At 44.8% G+C, this 12,426-nt stretch overlaps 1 protein-coding gene across 1 annotated transcript in view; it reads left to right on the forward strand.

The window, feature by feature from the left end:
• SERPINI1 (serpin family I member 1) overlaps nt 1-12,426 on the forward strand; it is an 84,869-nt gene that overhangs the window by 64,825 nt on the left and 7,618 nt on the right. The window contains exon 6 of the mRNA XM_003794646.3: nt 1,580-1,677. Within this exon, the coding sequence (XP_003794694.1) occupies nt 1,580-1,677 (98 nt within the window). The remainder of the gene's footprint in view (nt 1-1,579; nt 1,678-12,426) is intronic.

Genomic DNA, 12,426 nt, shown 5'->3' on the forward strand with positions numbered 1-12,426 from the left:
ATTCTTCTTATAACCAGACATCAGAAAGGCTGCATGAGCAGGCTTAGGTGACTATCACAGACTTAGCTCTTTTAAGGACACAGCCTATTGCCTAAAATTTGTATTTATAATCTGTATTGATCAGGAAGCAACATCTTAGTAAAAGGAAACATTTAGTTTTTTCTAGTTTTCACCTCCTAAGAAGAATAAATGTCTTGGGTTGTTTTTCTTTTTTTCTTTCTTTCCTTTTTTTTTTTTGAGACAGAGTTTCACTTTGTCACCCTGGGTAGAGTGCTGTGGTGTCACAGCTCACAGCAACCTCAGACTCTAGGGATTAAGCAAGCTTCTTGCCTCAGCCTCCTGATTAGCTGGAACTACAAGCACCTGCCATAATTCCTGCCTATTTTTAGAGACGGGGGTCTTGCTATGGCTCAGGCTGGTCTCAAACTCGAGTTCCAGCAGTCTACCCGCCTTTGCCTCCCAGAGTGCTGGAATTATAGGCGTGAGCTACGATGCCCGGCTGTACATCTCTAAAAATATATTTCTTAATACAGACACGTTTGGTCCATTTTTTTCCACTGGAAATATTGGTAATACAGTTCATGGATTTAGGGGATAGTCTGTATCTGGGTCCATCTGGTTTGTTGTTGAAAGTATTTCTCAAGTTAATATTCTGCTTATTACCACTGTGTTTATTTTCATAAGTTTTTAACTAGTGGTTTATTTCTTTTTATAAAAGTGATGCACATTTATGTATGGTAATTCATAAAGTCAAAGAAATAAGAAAGACCAATTATTCTGTGTTTAAAAATTTTCCCTTTAATTATAAAACCACACAATAATAGGTCATAATATTTGACTCACATTAATTGAGGAAATTGTTTTTCTGCAGTGACTCGTGAAAGCAAGCTGGCGTTTGGTTACTGTAACCATGAAGATGTATTTTTTCCTCTTATTTTATTAAATCATAACTGTGTACATTAATGCTTTTGTGGGGCACAATATGCTGATTTTATCTACAATTTGGAATGTGCGTGATAATTTTTACATTTCCTTTCTCTAAGTTTTATGGCACTGACGTGCTGAATGTATTTATTGTATAGAGCAACTTGGCATTTATGCAGCCCTGTCCGTGGTGGCTGGGGTGGTGAGTAAGTAGCATAAACTGAGAAGGACACTAAGAAAAGAAAGAAAGAAAGACCTGGGAAATGGCTGGCTGGTCATTCCCAGCTTTAAAAGAAACACAGATATTACTTGTTAGGTCAAAGGATGTTGGAAGCCACTCCGTTACAAGTTAAACTTCATACTATGGTAATGATTCTTGTTCCCAAAACCCATTTATTCTAGCGTGTATTAGAGCTTTCTGTTTATATCATATATTTTCCTACTTATGAACTTAAATCCTTAACTGATAAATCATTCTTTTTGATGCCCCCTCTTTTTACAAACACACAAAAATACTTCTTGCGGTCTAAAGCCAGTTTTAGTACAATTTACCGTCTACAAAGCCGACTTTTAAAATCAATGGATCTGATAGTTTGTTTTTGTGCCAGGTAACAAGATGCTGTAACTAAATACCTGCCCTCCCTTTGTTCTCCAGGTTTACGGTGGAGCAGGAAATTGATTTAAAAGATGTTTTGAAGGCTCTTGGAATAACTGAGATTTTCATCAAAAATGCAAATTTGACGGCCATGACTGGTAAGAAATAAACACCAATTTTTAAAAAATATTATTCCAGAAGAGCTCCTAGAAATGATTGTGTTAAATTCTGTACTTACTATGGAGTTCTGAGGTGAAATATAGTTACTGCCAAATACGTCTAGTGAGAAATATATTTAACTTCTACAAGCAGAACTATAAATATCGTCATAACAGTGAGTATATATTATCTGGTTCATGTCTTATCTTTGATAGTAGATTATATTCTCCAGAAAACCTGTCTTATATATCTTTGGATTCCCCATCCCATCTGACATGATGCCTTGCAAAGTAGATAATCAATAAATGTGTTGGTTGAATATCTCAATATGTCCCACTGTAGTAAATCAGATAGAAAAGAAGAAAGAGAAGGGAGACCAGAACTCTTTCTAAAAGAATAAAGAATACCCAGTGAGATGGTGTAAACATTTTCCTATGTCTTTGATAAAATAAATAAATAAATAAAAACAGTGGTTTTACAGCAGTAACTTCCAAGGTCTACCTGTCAGATCTGGGCGTCCAGTAATTTATTATCACCATTCCAAGAAAAATCCAGTTCAATTATTTAATTCAGATATCCTAATGTTTTTCTCAGGAATATCATAAAATGTTAGTAACATTAAAGCATTTAGAATGTGTAATATACTTTTGGAAGTATTTTGAAGTAGCTAACCCTAAGAAATTTGTCATTGAAAAGGGCAATAATGAGATTAATGCTTAGCAACTCACCATATAGAATAATTATTTTCTGTCACTCCTGTGGAAGAGAGAAAAATCAAGTAGAATCTGTTTTCTGGCGAGGTAAAGAGAAATATATATTGGGACAGAAGAAACTCAACATGTAAGTCCTCTTTATGGCAAATTATGAAGTGGTGGGAAACCCCTTAGCGGTTCATGTGCTACAGGAGGGAACGGAGGTCGTCTACAGAACATCTAGAAAACTGAGCTGACTGAACGACAGCTTCTAAACCTGGGGGGTGAGGGCCCACGAACTAACTTCAGAGAAGTTGATGTCCCCACCCGCGAGATGACACATAACGGGGGGAGTGTGTGTGCCACGCACGGCCACATAGGTAAGAGGAGAGAGAGAGAAACGGGGGGAAGAGGAAGATCATAGCTCCCAGGGGCCTGCGATCAGAACAGCCTGTCCTCCCAGATTTAGCACTGGCCAGATTGTTTTCTAAACAGCCCTCAGCTTCCAGTAATGCGTTGATATTGATGTATTGGGTACCACAATTTCTGCTCCCCGTTCCGAGAGCTTACAGCCCTAAGCACTAATAGAGCTTTTCTAAATGTCTTCCATATAAATGTTCCTGTCCACACAAGAGAAATGAGTTTTCCCTGAGCAAATGTTTCCATGGCTTCTACCCAAGCTCCTAGGGCTCTAAACCCTTCTTCAGTGGGGTTGTCAAGGAGGTCGGATGGTGGACGTTCAAAAGGTAACCTGGGGTCTCTGCGCCGGAGGAGGCAAAAAGATCCTCATGGCCGACGCCCGACATAATTTACAGTTGTGATTCCCTCTTCCTTAGGAATGGAGGGAATCTGTCTTACCAGGCTGGCTGAATTCCAAGCTGGATAATTACATTCTGCTTGTTTAGCGTGGCTCTATTTTCAGATTGATTAGTGATTCCTCACTGTCTCACCCAAACATCCAGGCATTTATTTCAGATAAATGGAATATCTGCTGTGTCTCAGTCCTGAGGGAGCAGCACTGCCGTGGCTAATCAATTCCTGGTCAGTGTAGCTTATAATTTCTGACATATTTGGAAGGTTTATAAGGTAATATGTAATTGCCTTCACTCTGAACAGAGACAATAGACCATAAATATGCATTATGGATGCAGATGGTTTGGAGATTTGAAACAACACTAGACTCTTCCAGAGAATCCCGACATCCGATCTGTGTGGCATCTGTTCACTTGCTCACTCCTCTGTGGGACTGAACCCTCCTCAGCATCCCCTTCCGCTGGCGCTCCTGGTACCTGGCACAGCCGGGACACATAGTTGGTACACAGCACATGTTTGCTGAAGGGTTAAAAGAATGAAGCGAGAAGAGAAGAGGCTTCTCTGGACCTGTCTTTGTTCTTTTTTTTTTTTTTGAGACAGAGTCTCACTATGTCTCCCTTGGTAGAGTGCTGTGGCATCACAGCTCACAGCAACCTCAAACTCTTGGGCTTAAGTGATTCTCTTGCCTCAGCCTCCCAAGTAGCTGGGATTACAGGTGCCCGCCACAACGCCCAGCTATTTTTTGGTTGTAGTTGTCATTGTTGTTTGGCAGGCCGGGGCGGGGCTCTAACCCCCCAGCTCCGGTGTACGTGGCCGGTGCCCTAGCCGCTGAACTGCAAGCGCTGAGCCTCTTTGGACCCGTCTTACACATTACCTTTCTTGGAACATTTGCCTCCATAAAACATCAGGTAAAAAGTCCAGGATTTGCCACTCTCAGATACCACCCAATTCAGGTCTTCAAGATGACCAGAAAGATCTAAAGCAGACCTCCAAGATTTCCATGGGAACACTTTTTTCTTAGATTATTAGTTTTGCGACAGTCGTGGTCACCCAGCATGCCAGCCACAGCAGGCATCCTCTCCTCCCACTTTCTCCCCACTCAGAACACATGCACACGTGTTAATTTATGGTTAATTTATGACTCATTCGTCCAAACACTGTCTATTGCCACAAAACTTTCCTCTCTGCTTCCTTTAAATTCAGTAGCATTTATCTCTGCCTCGTATGTTCTGCCTTACAAAGTTGGGATCATTGTTACATGTCTAGTATTTTGCCTCTCCAAATAATTATGAAAACTTAGATGACAAAAGTATCTATAACTCTTTGTAACCCCCTCAATACCTAGGAAAAAATATTTTCCTGCATGTGGTTAATACTTTCTATTTTAATGGGCATCTCATGGTGTTTAGGATGTATTTAGGCCCCTGAATATATCACTAGTTTGGTTCCAGACAGCCACAATAAAGTGAGTACCACAATAAACTGGGTCACACAGATTTGAGTTTTCACTTCCTGGTCCACATAAAGGTTATGTCCATACTGCACAATACTCTATAAGTGTGCAATAGCATTGTCTAAAAACCAAGGTACGTGGCATGTCTTAATTAAAAAGTACTTTATTACAAAAACTACCAATGATCATTTCAGTCATCAGCCAGTCACCACCTGTTTGCTGATGGAGGGTCTTGCTGTCAGGGCTGCTGGGTGATCAGGGTGGTGGCTGCTAAAGGATGCAGGGGCTGTGACTATTTCATAAAATAAAACAGTAGTGAAGTTGGCTGCATCTATTGACATTCCTTTTATGAAAGATTTCTCTAATTACGATATAGCATCTTGCCTACAATAAATTCCTCCCTCCCTCGCTCCCTCCCTTCCTTCCTTCCAATAGTCTCCCTCTGTCACCCAGGCTAGAGTGCCGTGGCAGAGTAGCTCACAGCAACCACAAACTCCTGGGCTCAAGGGATCCTCCAGCCTCTGCCTTCCGAGTAGCAGGGTCTACAGGTACCCACCATGATGCCCCGCTAGTTTTACTATTTTTAGTACAGATGGGGTCTCACTCTTGCTCAGGCTGGTCTCGAACTCCTGAGCTCAAGGAATCCTCCTCCCTCAGTCTCCCAGAGTGCTGGGATCACAGGTGTGAGCCACTGCGCCCGGCCCAGTAGAACCTCTTTCAAAATTGGAGTCAGTCCTCTCAAACCCTGCTGCTCCTTTGTGAACAAAGTTGATATAGTATTCTAAGTCCTTTGTTGTCATCTCAACAATGTTCAAGGCTTCTTTACACAGGAGACCACTTTCTTTGCTGATCTGTAAGCAGCATCTCCTCATTCATCCATGTTTTATTGTGGGATTGTAGCAGTTCAGTCACATTCTGGGCCCCACTTCCGGTTCTCTTGCTGTTTCTACACCTGCTATTCCTTCCTTCATCAAATCTTGAGCCCCTCAAACTCATCCATAAGGATTAGAATCATCCCCGTTAGTGATGATGTTCTTAATCTCTTCCCATGAATCATGAACGTTCTTAATGGCATCCAGAATGGTGAATCCTTTTCAGTAGTTTTTTAATTTAATTTCCCAGATCAATCAGAGGGGTCACTATCTATGGTGGCTGTGGCCTCCTGCAATGTAATTCTTCAATAATAAGGACTCAGTCACATTTCCTCCTTGGTCTGCAGGCTGTGGAGTGCATGCTGTTAGCAGCCTGAAATCAACATTAATTTCCCTGTACGTCTGCACAGAGCTCTAGGTACATGGTCAGGGAGCAGTAATATTTTGAAATAAAACCTTTTTTTCCCAAGCAGTAGGTCTCAACAGTGGGCTCATACTATTCAGTAACCCCCTCATGCTGTGAAGAGATGTGCTGTTGTCCAGGCTTAGTTGTTCTATTTCTGCAGCACAAGCTGTGTAGACCCAGAATAATTCCTAATGACCCTGGGATCTGGGATTGGTATGAGCCTGGGCTTCCACTTAGAATTACCAGCTACATTAGCCCCTAACAAAATCGCCAGTTCTTTGAAGCCGGTCATAAATGGCTCTGTAGCTGTGATTATGATGCAGAGAGCTGAAGTGTCTGTCACAGGTGGCTGGAAACTGGCATCAATAAACTTCCTTGACACAGCGTCATCACACACCTGCAATTTGTAAAAAATGCAGATCTTCAAAAGTGAATGACGACAGTGAAACTAAGCATGCCTGTGACATCATCAGACGCTAAGCACACCTATGACATCATCAGACGCTAAGCACACCTGTGACATCATCAGACGCTAAGCACACCTACGACATCATCTTCCCTGCCTCATCTGCTTCCTGCATGACACTGTTAGTGGGGCTGGCAGTGTGGATGGGACAACATCATGAAGATGACAGGATGATACAGGGTCACACCTGGCCTGGGGATGATACAGCGTCACACCCGGCCTGGGGATGACACAGTGTCACACCTGGCCTGGGGACACACGGGCTTGTGCAAAGAAAGACACCACTGGAATTAATAAAAGATGTCTACTCATCTTTTATTAGAATGGTGATTCCCAAAAAAGACAACTTAGCCTCCCCGGGAATATTTGATAATTGCTAAAGACCTTTTAGGTTGTCACGACTGTGGAATGTCACTGCTCTCTGATGGGCGGAGGCCAGGGGTGCTTCTCAACACCCACAGTGTGGGGGACGCTCCCCCACAACAGAAATACTTAACCCAGAATTTCAACTGTGATGACTGAAAAACTCATACTAGAGAAAGCATCGTGGAGCAGAGAAGAAAAAGCATTAAGAGGCAGAATGGAAGCATAGCACATCCAAAGACAGAGGAGAGCGTGTGCACATTTATAGAGAGCTTTGAATGCATAGAACGTTTCTGTTTTTTCAGGTTCATTAAGGGCACAGAGAATTAGGTTACACTGTTTGCGTTTGTTAGGTAAAGTCCCTCTAGAGCAGTGGTTCTCAACCTTCCTGATGCCGCAGCCCTTTAATACAGTTCCAGGGGGTCATGACCCACGGGTTGAGAACTGCTACTCTAGCGCATTTCTGAATAGCACCTTAGAAAGTGATAACAGATGGCTGAGTGCTTGTAGCTCAGTGGCTACGGCACCAGCCACATACACCAGAGTGGGTGGGTTCAAATCCAGCCTGGGCCAACTACAACCAAAAAAATAAATAGCCGGGCGTTGTGGTGGGCGCTTGCAGTCCCAGCTACTTGGAAGGCTGAGGCAAGAGAATCACTTAAGCCCAAGAGTTTGAGGTTGCTGTGAGCTGTGATGTGTGATGCTCTATCAAGGGCAACATAGTGAGACTCAAAAAAAAGAAAAGAAAAGAAAGGAGATAACAGCTATTGCCTCTAGAATACAGGACAGAGGCTTTAGATGAAAGAGGAGTTTCCATTTCATCTAACACCACATAGCGTTTGGAATCTTATCTTGTGTGTGTATTAGTCTTTTAATTAGAAATCTTACTTAAAAGTCAGTAAAAACTTTTCTAAAGAAATAGCATTAATGGTAGAATTAATTAGTAAATTTAAAAATACCCAGAGAACAATTCAGTACTACTGTGACACTGCTAACTTTCTTAAATTATGTAATAAAATTTTTATCTTTTCTCAAAAATAGCAAATGTGATTTAGTGGTGGGGGAAAAAACCTGCTTCATCTCTTGCTCCTGGCAGAACAGAGCAACTGGAGACCCTTCGCCAAGCCCTCTGGAGTCCACTCTTGCGTTTTTTATTCTGCGGCATCCACTCTTATTTCCGACTTTCATTACTGCTTCCCTAGACCATTTCAATAGCCTCTTAAATGGTTTCCAATCTCTCCAATATAATCTGTTTTATCTACCCCTGCTAAGATTAATCACCTTAAGACTCACTCTCAGATCACTCCAGTTCCTGTTCAAAGACCGCCTTCTGCCAGCTGTGCGTCCCCTGCACGGCAGGGCATTGAGACCTTGGCTGCTCCAGCCTTCGCTCCGGCTAATCCCTCATCCAAAGCTCTAGCTCCAGCCAGGCTGATCGTTTGCTCTGTGCCTCCTACCTGGTCAGCTCCCACCTTTCTGAAACCTCTCCCACCTGAAACACCTCTCAAATCCGTCTCAGCTCAGATACCCCCAACTTCATCAAGGCACCATGATTAGATCAACAGGACTGATTAGGCCTTAAATGCATGTTTTGTGCCCCTTTTATTGCATGATTCACATCTCCTAGTACTGTTATTCATGCATGTAGTATCCCGTGCCAGAATGTGCACCCACAAAGGCTGATTTTTATCCATGTTTCCTACACTGCCCAGCCCTGTGCTTTCCGCGCAGTGCTCACCAAGCCCAGTAATCATGGAACGCAGAGAGTGCTGAGAATCGTTTTCCTCTCTGGCTCCAATTAAAACGCCCATCTAGTTGTAGTCAGGACCCTGTTATAGAGAAGGGCTATTTTTTTAATGGAAATGAATGACTGTCAGCATTTCGATTAGTAGATAATCCTCTTGGAAGGTGTAGGGGAAGGAGAGAGAGTATTAAATTCTTCAGCATAAAATATGAGCTTTAATAAAAGAACCAACAAAGGAAAGGAATTAAGAAGACACATCAGAAGCCTACTGAGGTCAGACTCGGGTGGGGTGCGGTGGACTCCTGCTGGACTGACGGCCACACCCTGCCCTTGCTAGTTCTCTCTCCGGGCTCCTGGACGCCCCAGGGCTCGTTTCCCTTCTATTGCCCAATTTGGGTTCTCTTCCTGCCTCCCTCCCTAGACTGTGGCAGTGGCTAAGGGAATTCATCTGCCGGCCCCTCACACTGTTTGCTCAGACAATTTACCTTTCACAGCAGCTGCCACAGGTATCTCCTAAAATCAAAGCAGCCGTGTCCCATTACTCCTGGAGGAAGCCCAGCTTCTAGCATCATGATCAAAGCTCTTCAAATTATGTTTCCTGCCATGCCCGCGCCTCCTCAAAGCCTAGGCTCCAGCCGGACTTTCAAGTCATCCCTGACGCTTTTCTCACCGTGCAAATACAGGTCGGCCATGAAGTTCATGTCCAGTTTAAAATAGTGTGTGATTTAAAGTTGCTCACGAACTTTATGCCCATCCTGTACAAAGCTCTGCCCCCTTGCCCGACTTTCACTGTCCTACTTGATCAGGACGTGTCCCAACGTCACCACCTCAGAGGAGCCCTGGAAGGTCTCTTTGTCCGTTCCTAGATGTTTACTTTTCTTTATCTGGAACCTGGTGGCACTTTGAACACGCGTCTGTTATCACCCCCCTCACCTTTTCTGAGATGGTGTAAATACTTGCTCTTAGCCCAGAGCTATTTAGAAGTAGGGATTGTGCACAGACAGCTGTCTGTCCAGGGAGCCCAGCTCAGTGCACAGGACAGGGTAGATTCTGGGTGGGAGGTGCTGTCTCCCTGCCTGGCTTCCCTGGGCCTCCCGCCTCCCCCACTGCCCAGGCTCCCTCCACCCTGCAGCCTCCTTCAGGTCTTTGAACAGCCTCAGCCTGTGCCTCAGCTTTTCCCCTGCCTGAAACGCCCTTCTCTTCCCACAGACGGCTTCTGTGCATTCCTCCAGTCTCAGCTCAAACCTACCTTCCCAGACCCCTCTTCTGACGCACTCTATCAAGTAGCTGCTGTTTCCTGCCCATCACCCACCAGCACATCACCTTATCTTCTTTCTACCACAACCCCAAACTGTGGTCGTTTGCTGGTTTGTCTTTTTGTTGCCCTCATATTCAGTGTCCGTGTCCGCCGCCTTCTGGTCTGGAGCCCTGTGGGTCCACACCTTGCACACCCAGCCCCGTGCGTTAACCCAGCCTGCACAGGCCATGCTTGGTATACATTTGCTGGGCCTGTAACAAAATCTATCCAGAATAGCAAACAGAGAAACACTGTTTCTATTATTCTTCAGAAGAATTCCAATTCCAGAAACTTTTCTAAATTTCATAGGTGGGGCTAAAGCTAAAATTATTTTAGCAACTGAAGCACAGAGACTCTTTGGTATTCTAGGGTTCTGTTATGACACTCTCGTCATTTTGTTATTTTAAGCATGCCCTTGATGACGCAGATGTCTGTTTAAATTGGCAGTGTTTAGGAACAGTGCCACAAGGCAGCAGAGGCCCACACACTCATCGTGGCCATCCTGCAGGCATTATGCTAATCTCGGGCACTTAGAGCCTTTGGTGCCCTGCACAATAGCTCATATGCAGAGAGCGCTCGATAAATATTTGCTCAGTGGCTGAATGAAGGCCTTTGTACTTTGCCCTGCTTTCTTCAGAAAAGCTTGAATTATTGCCCAGCTCTTCTCTGGGGAACCTAGGGTTTGCTGGCCTGCTTCCCATCTCATCCTTTGTACAAAGCCTGGCTCCGGACTGCCTGGAGGGAAGTGGGACCAGTCAGTTGGCAGCGTGTCTGCTGTGGCCAGACGGAGAAGGATGCTTGGGGCTGGAGTGCAGATTTATTTTTTAATCTGTTTGCCTTTGATTTATTGATTTATTTATTGAGACAGTAGCTAACTTTTTTCTGACCAGTCAGATGAATTCCTCAGTGTGAATCTCCTTAACGTCCCTCACATTCTGATTCCATTCATCCAGTACCTGAGTTCACCTGGTACCTGGTGGTGCACAAGGCATTTGCATACGATGAACAGAACAGGCAAGGCCCAGGCCCTCGAGGAGTGTGTGGATTCCCCCAAACTGGCACACCCCTGCGTGAACTGATCTGCTTGTGAGTTTTACTGGCCACAGACACGTGCTCACTTCAACTGCTCTCTGTTGGTGTTTTATTTTAATGTGACTATTTGAAGTTTTTCTGCAGAGAAAAAAGCTGTATGTCCTTTTCTCCCCCTCAGTATCTGTGATGTGATTTCCTATTGTCACATTCGCTCCTACTCACGTATCCAAGGAGATGGTGCTGTTCCGAGTGTTGACCGTCCTGAGGCCTTAGAGCAGGCTCAGGCATCCATCTCCACTGTGTTGCTGTGGGGATCCAGCTTCTGGATTCAGACAGTTTTGCTGTCTTTGAAATTCACACAACGGCCCGGTCCCCTGGATTCTATGCCTTTCCTACTTGATCAGACTTTTAAGGTTTTCAGTGTGACACGGGCTTTGCGCTCATTCTCTCTCTGTTGCTGTTCTCAATTTCTTTAGAAAATCTACTTTGGACTAATGTCGTATGTTTTATTTATTACAAGAATAAATTTTATAGCCATAACTGTGAACAGAACTGTTGCAGCATCCGTAAAGTGATAGTAAAAGACTATATACCAAATGCAGGATAAATAGTTATCGGCTTTCATTCACCAATTACCCAGATCCTGTTAACTGCAGAACACTGGCTTATATACTGAACAACTGCACTTTGCAAAAAACTTCCACTACTTAGATTAGTTCATTCTTTAGACCCAGTGGAATGGCTGGATCCTGTGTTGGGAAGGTGACAGTCCAAGGAGAGAGAGACTTCAGGGAAAATGTGGTATCACAGAGACGCTTCGATAGAGCTCATTCCTAGATTCAATGGGAAAGAGTGGCCAGACCTACCCTAGTGATTTGGGAATTACAGGAGAATGGAAAAGACCTCACAGGGCTAGAAGCTGAGCCTAAAAAGCAGACGTGTGTCTCACTGAGCAACAAAGGCTCAGAGAGTTCCTCAGGAAGCAAAGACACAGAAGTGATACCTCGGGCTACTTCAGTTCAGATAATCTGGAGCACAGTGTACAGATGAAGGATGCAAAGGGGGAGTGGAGGCAGCTCAGGGAGGTCCTCCTCCTGCAGCAAGCAGGGTGCGGGCATGCAGGTGTACAGACATGCAGGGGTGCAGGAATGCAGGTGTACAGAGGTGCAGGGGTGCAGGTGTGCAGAGGTGCAGGGGTGCGGGCATACAGGTGTACAGAGGTGCGGGGGTGCGGGCATGCAGGTGTACAGAGGTGTAGGGGTGCGGGCATGCAGGTGTGCAGGGGTGCGGGCATGCAGGTGTACAGAGGTGCAGGGGGTGCAGGTGTACAGAGGTGCGGGCATGCAGGTGTACAGAGGTGCGGGGGTGCGGGCATGCAGGTGTACAGAGGTGCAGGGGTGTGGGCATGCAGGTGTACAGAGGTGCGTGGGTGTGGGCATACAGGTGTACAGAGGTGTGGGGGTGTGGGCATGCAGGTGTACAGAGGTGCGTGGGTGCAGGCATGCAGGTGTACAAAGGTGCGGGCATGCAGGTGTACAGAGGTGTGTGGGTGTGGGCATGCAGGTGTACAGAGGTGTGGGGGTGCGGGCATGCAGGTGTACAGAGGTGCG

The sequence above is a fragment of the Otolemur garnettii genome, unplaced genomic scaffold, assembly GCF_000181295.1.
Source record: "Otolemur garnettii isolate 467f Iridium unplaced genomic scaffold, OtoGar3 scaffold00084, whole genome shotgun sequence".
Classification (NCBI taxonomy): domain Eukaryota; kingdom Metazoa; phylum Chordata; class Mammalia; order Primates; family Galagidae; genus Otolemur; species Otolemur garnettii.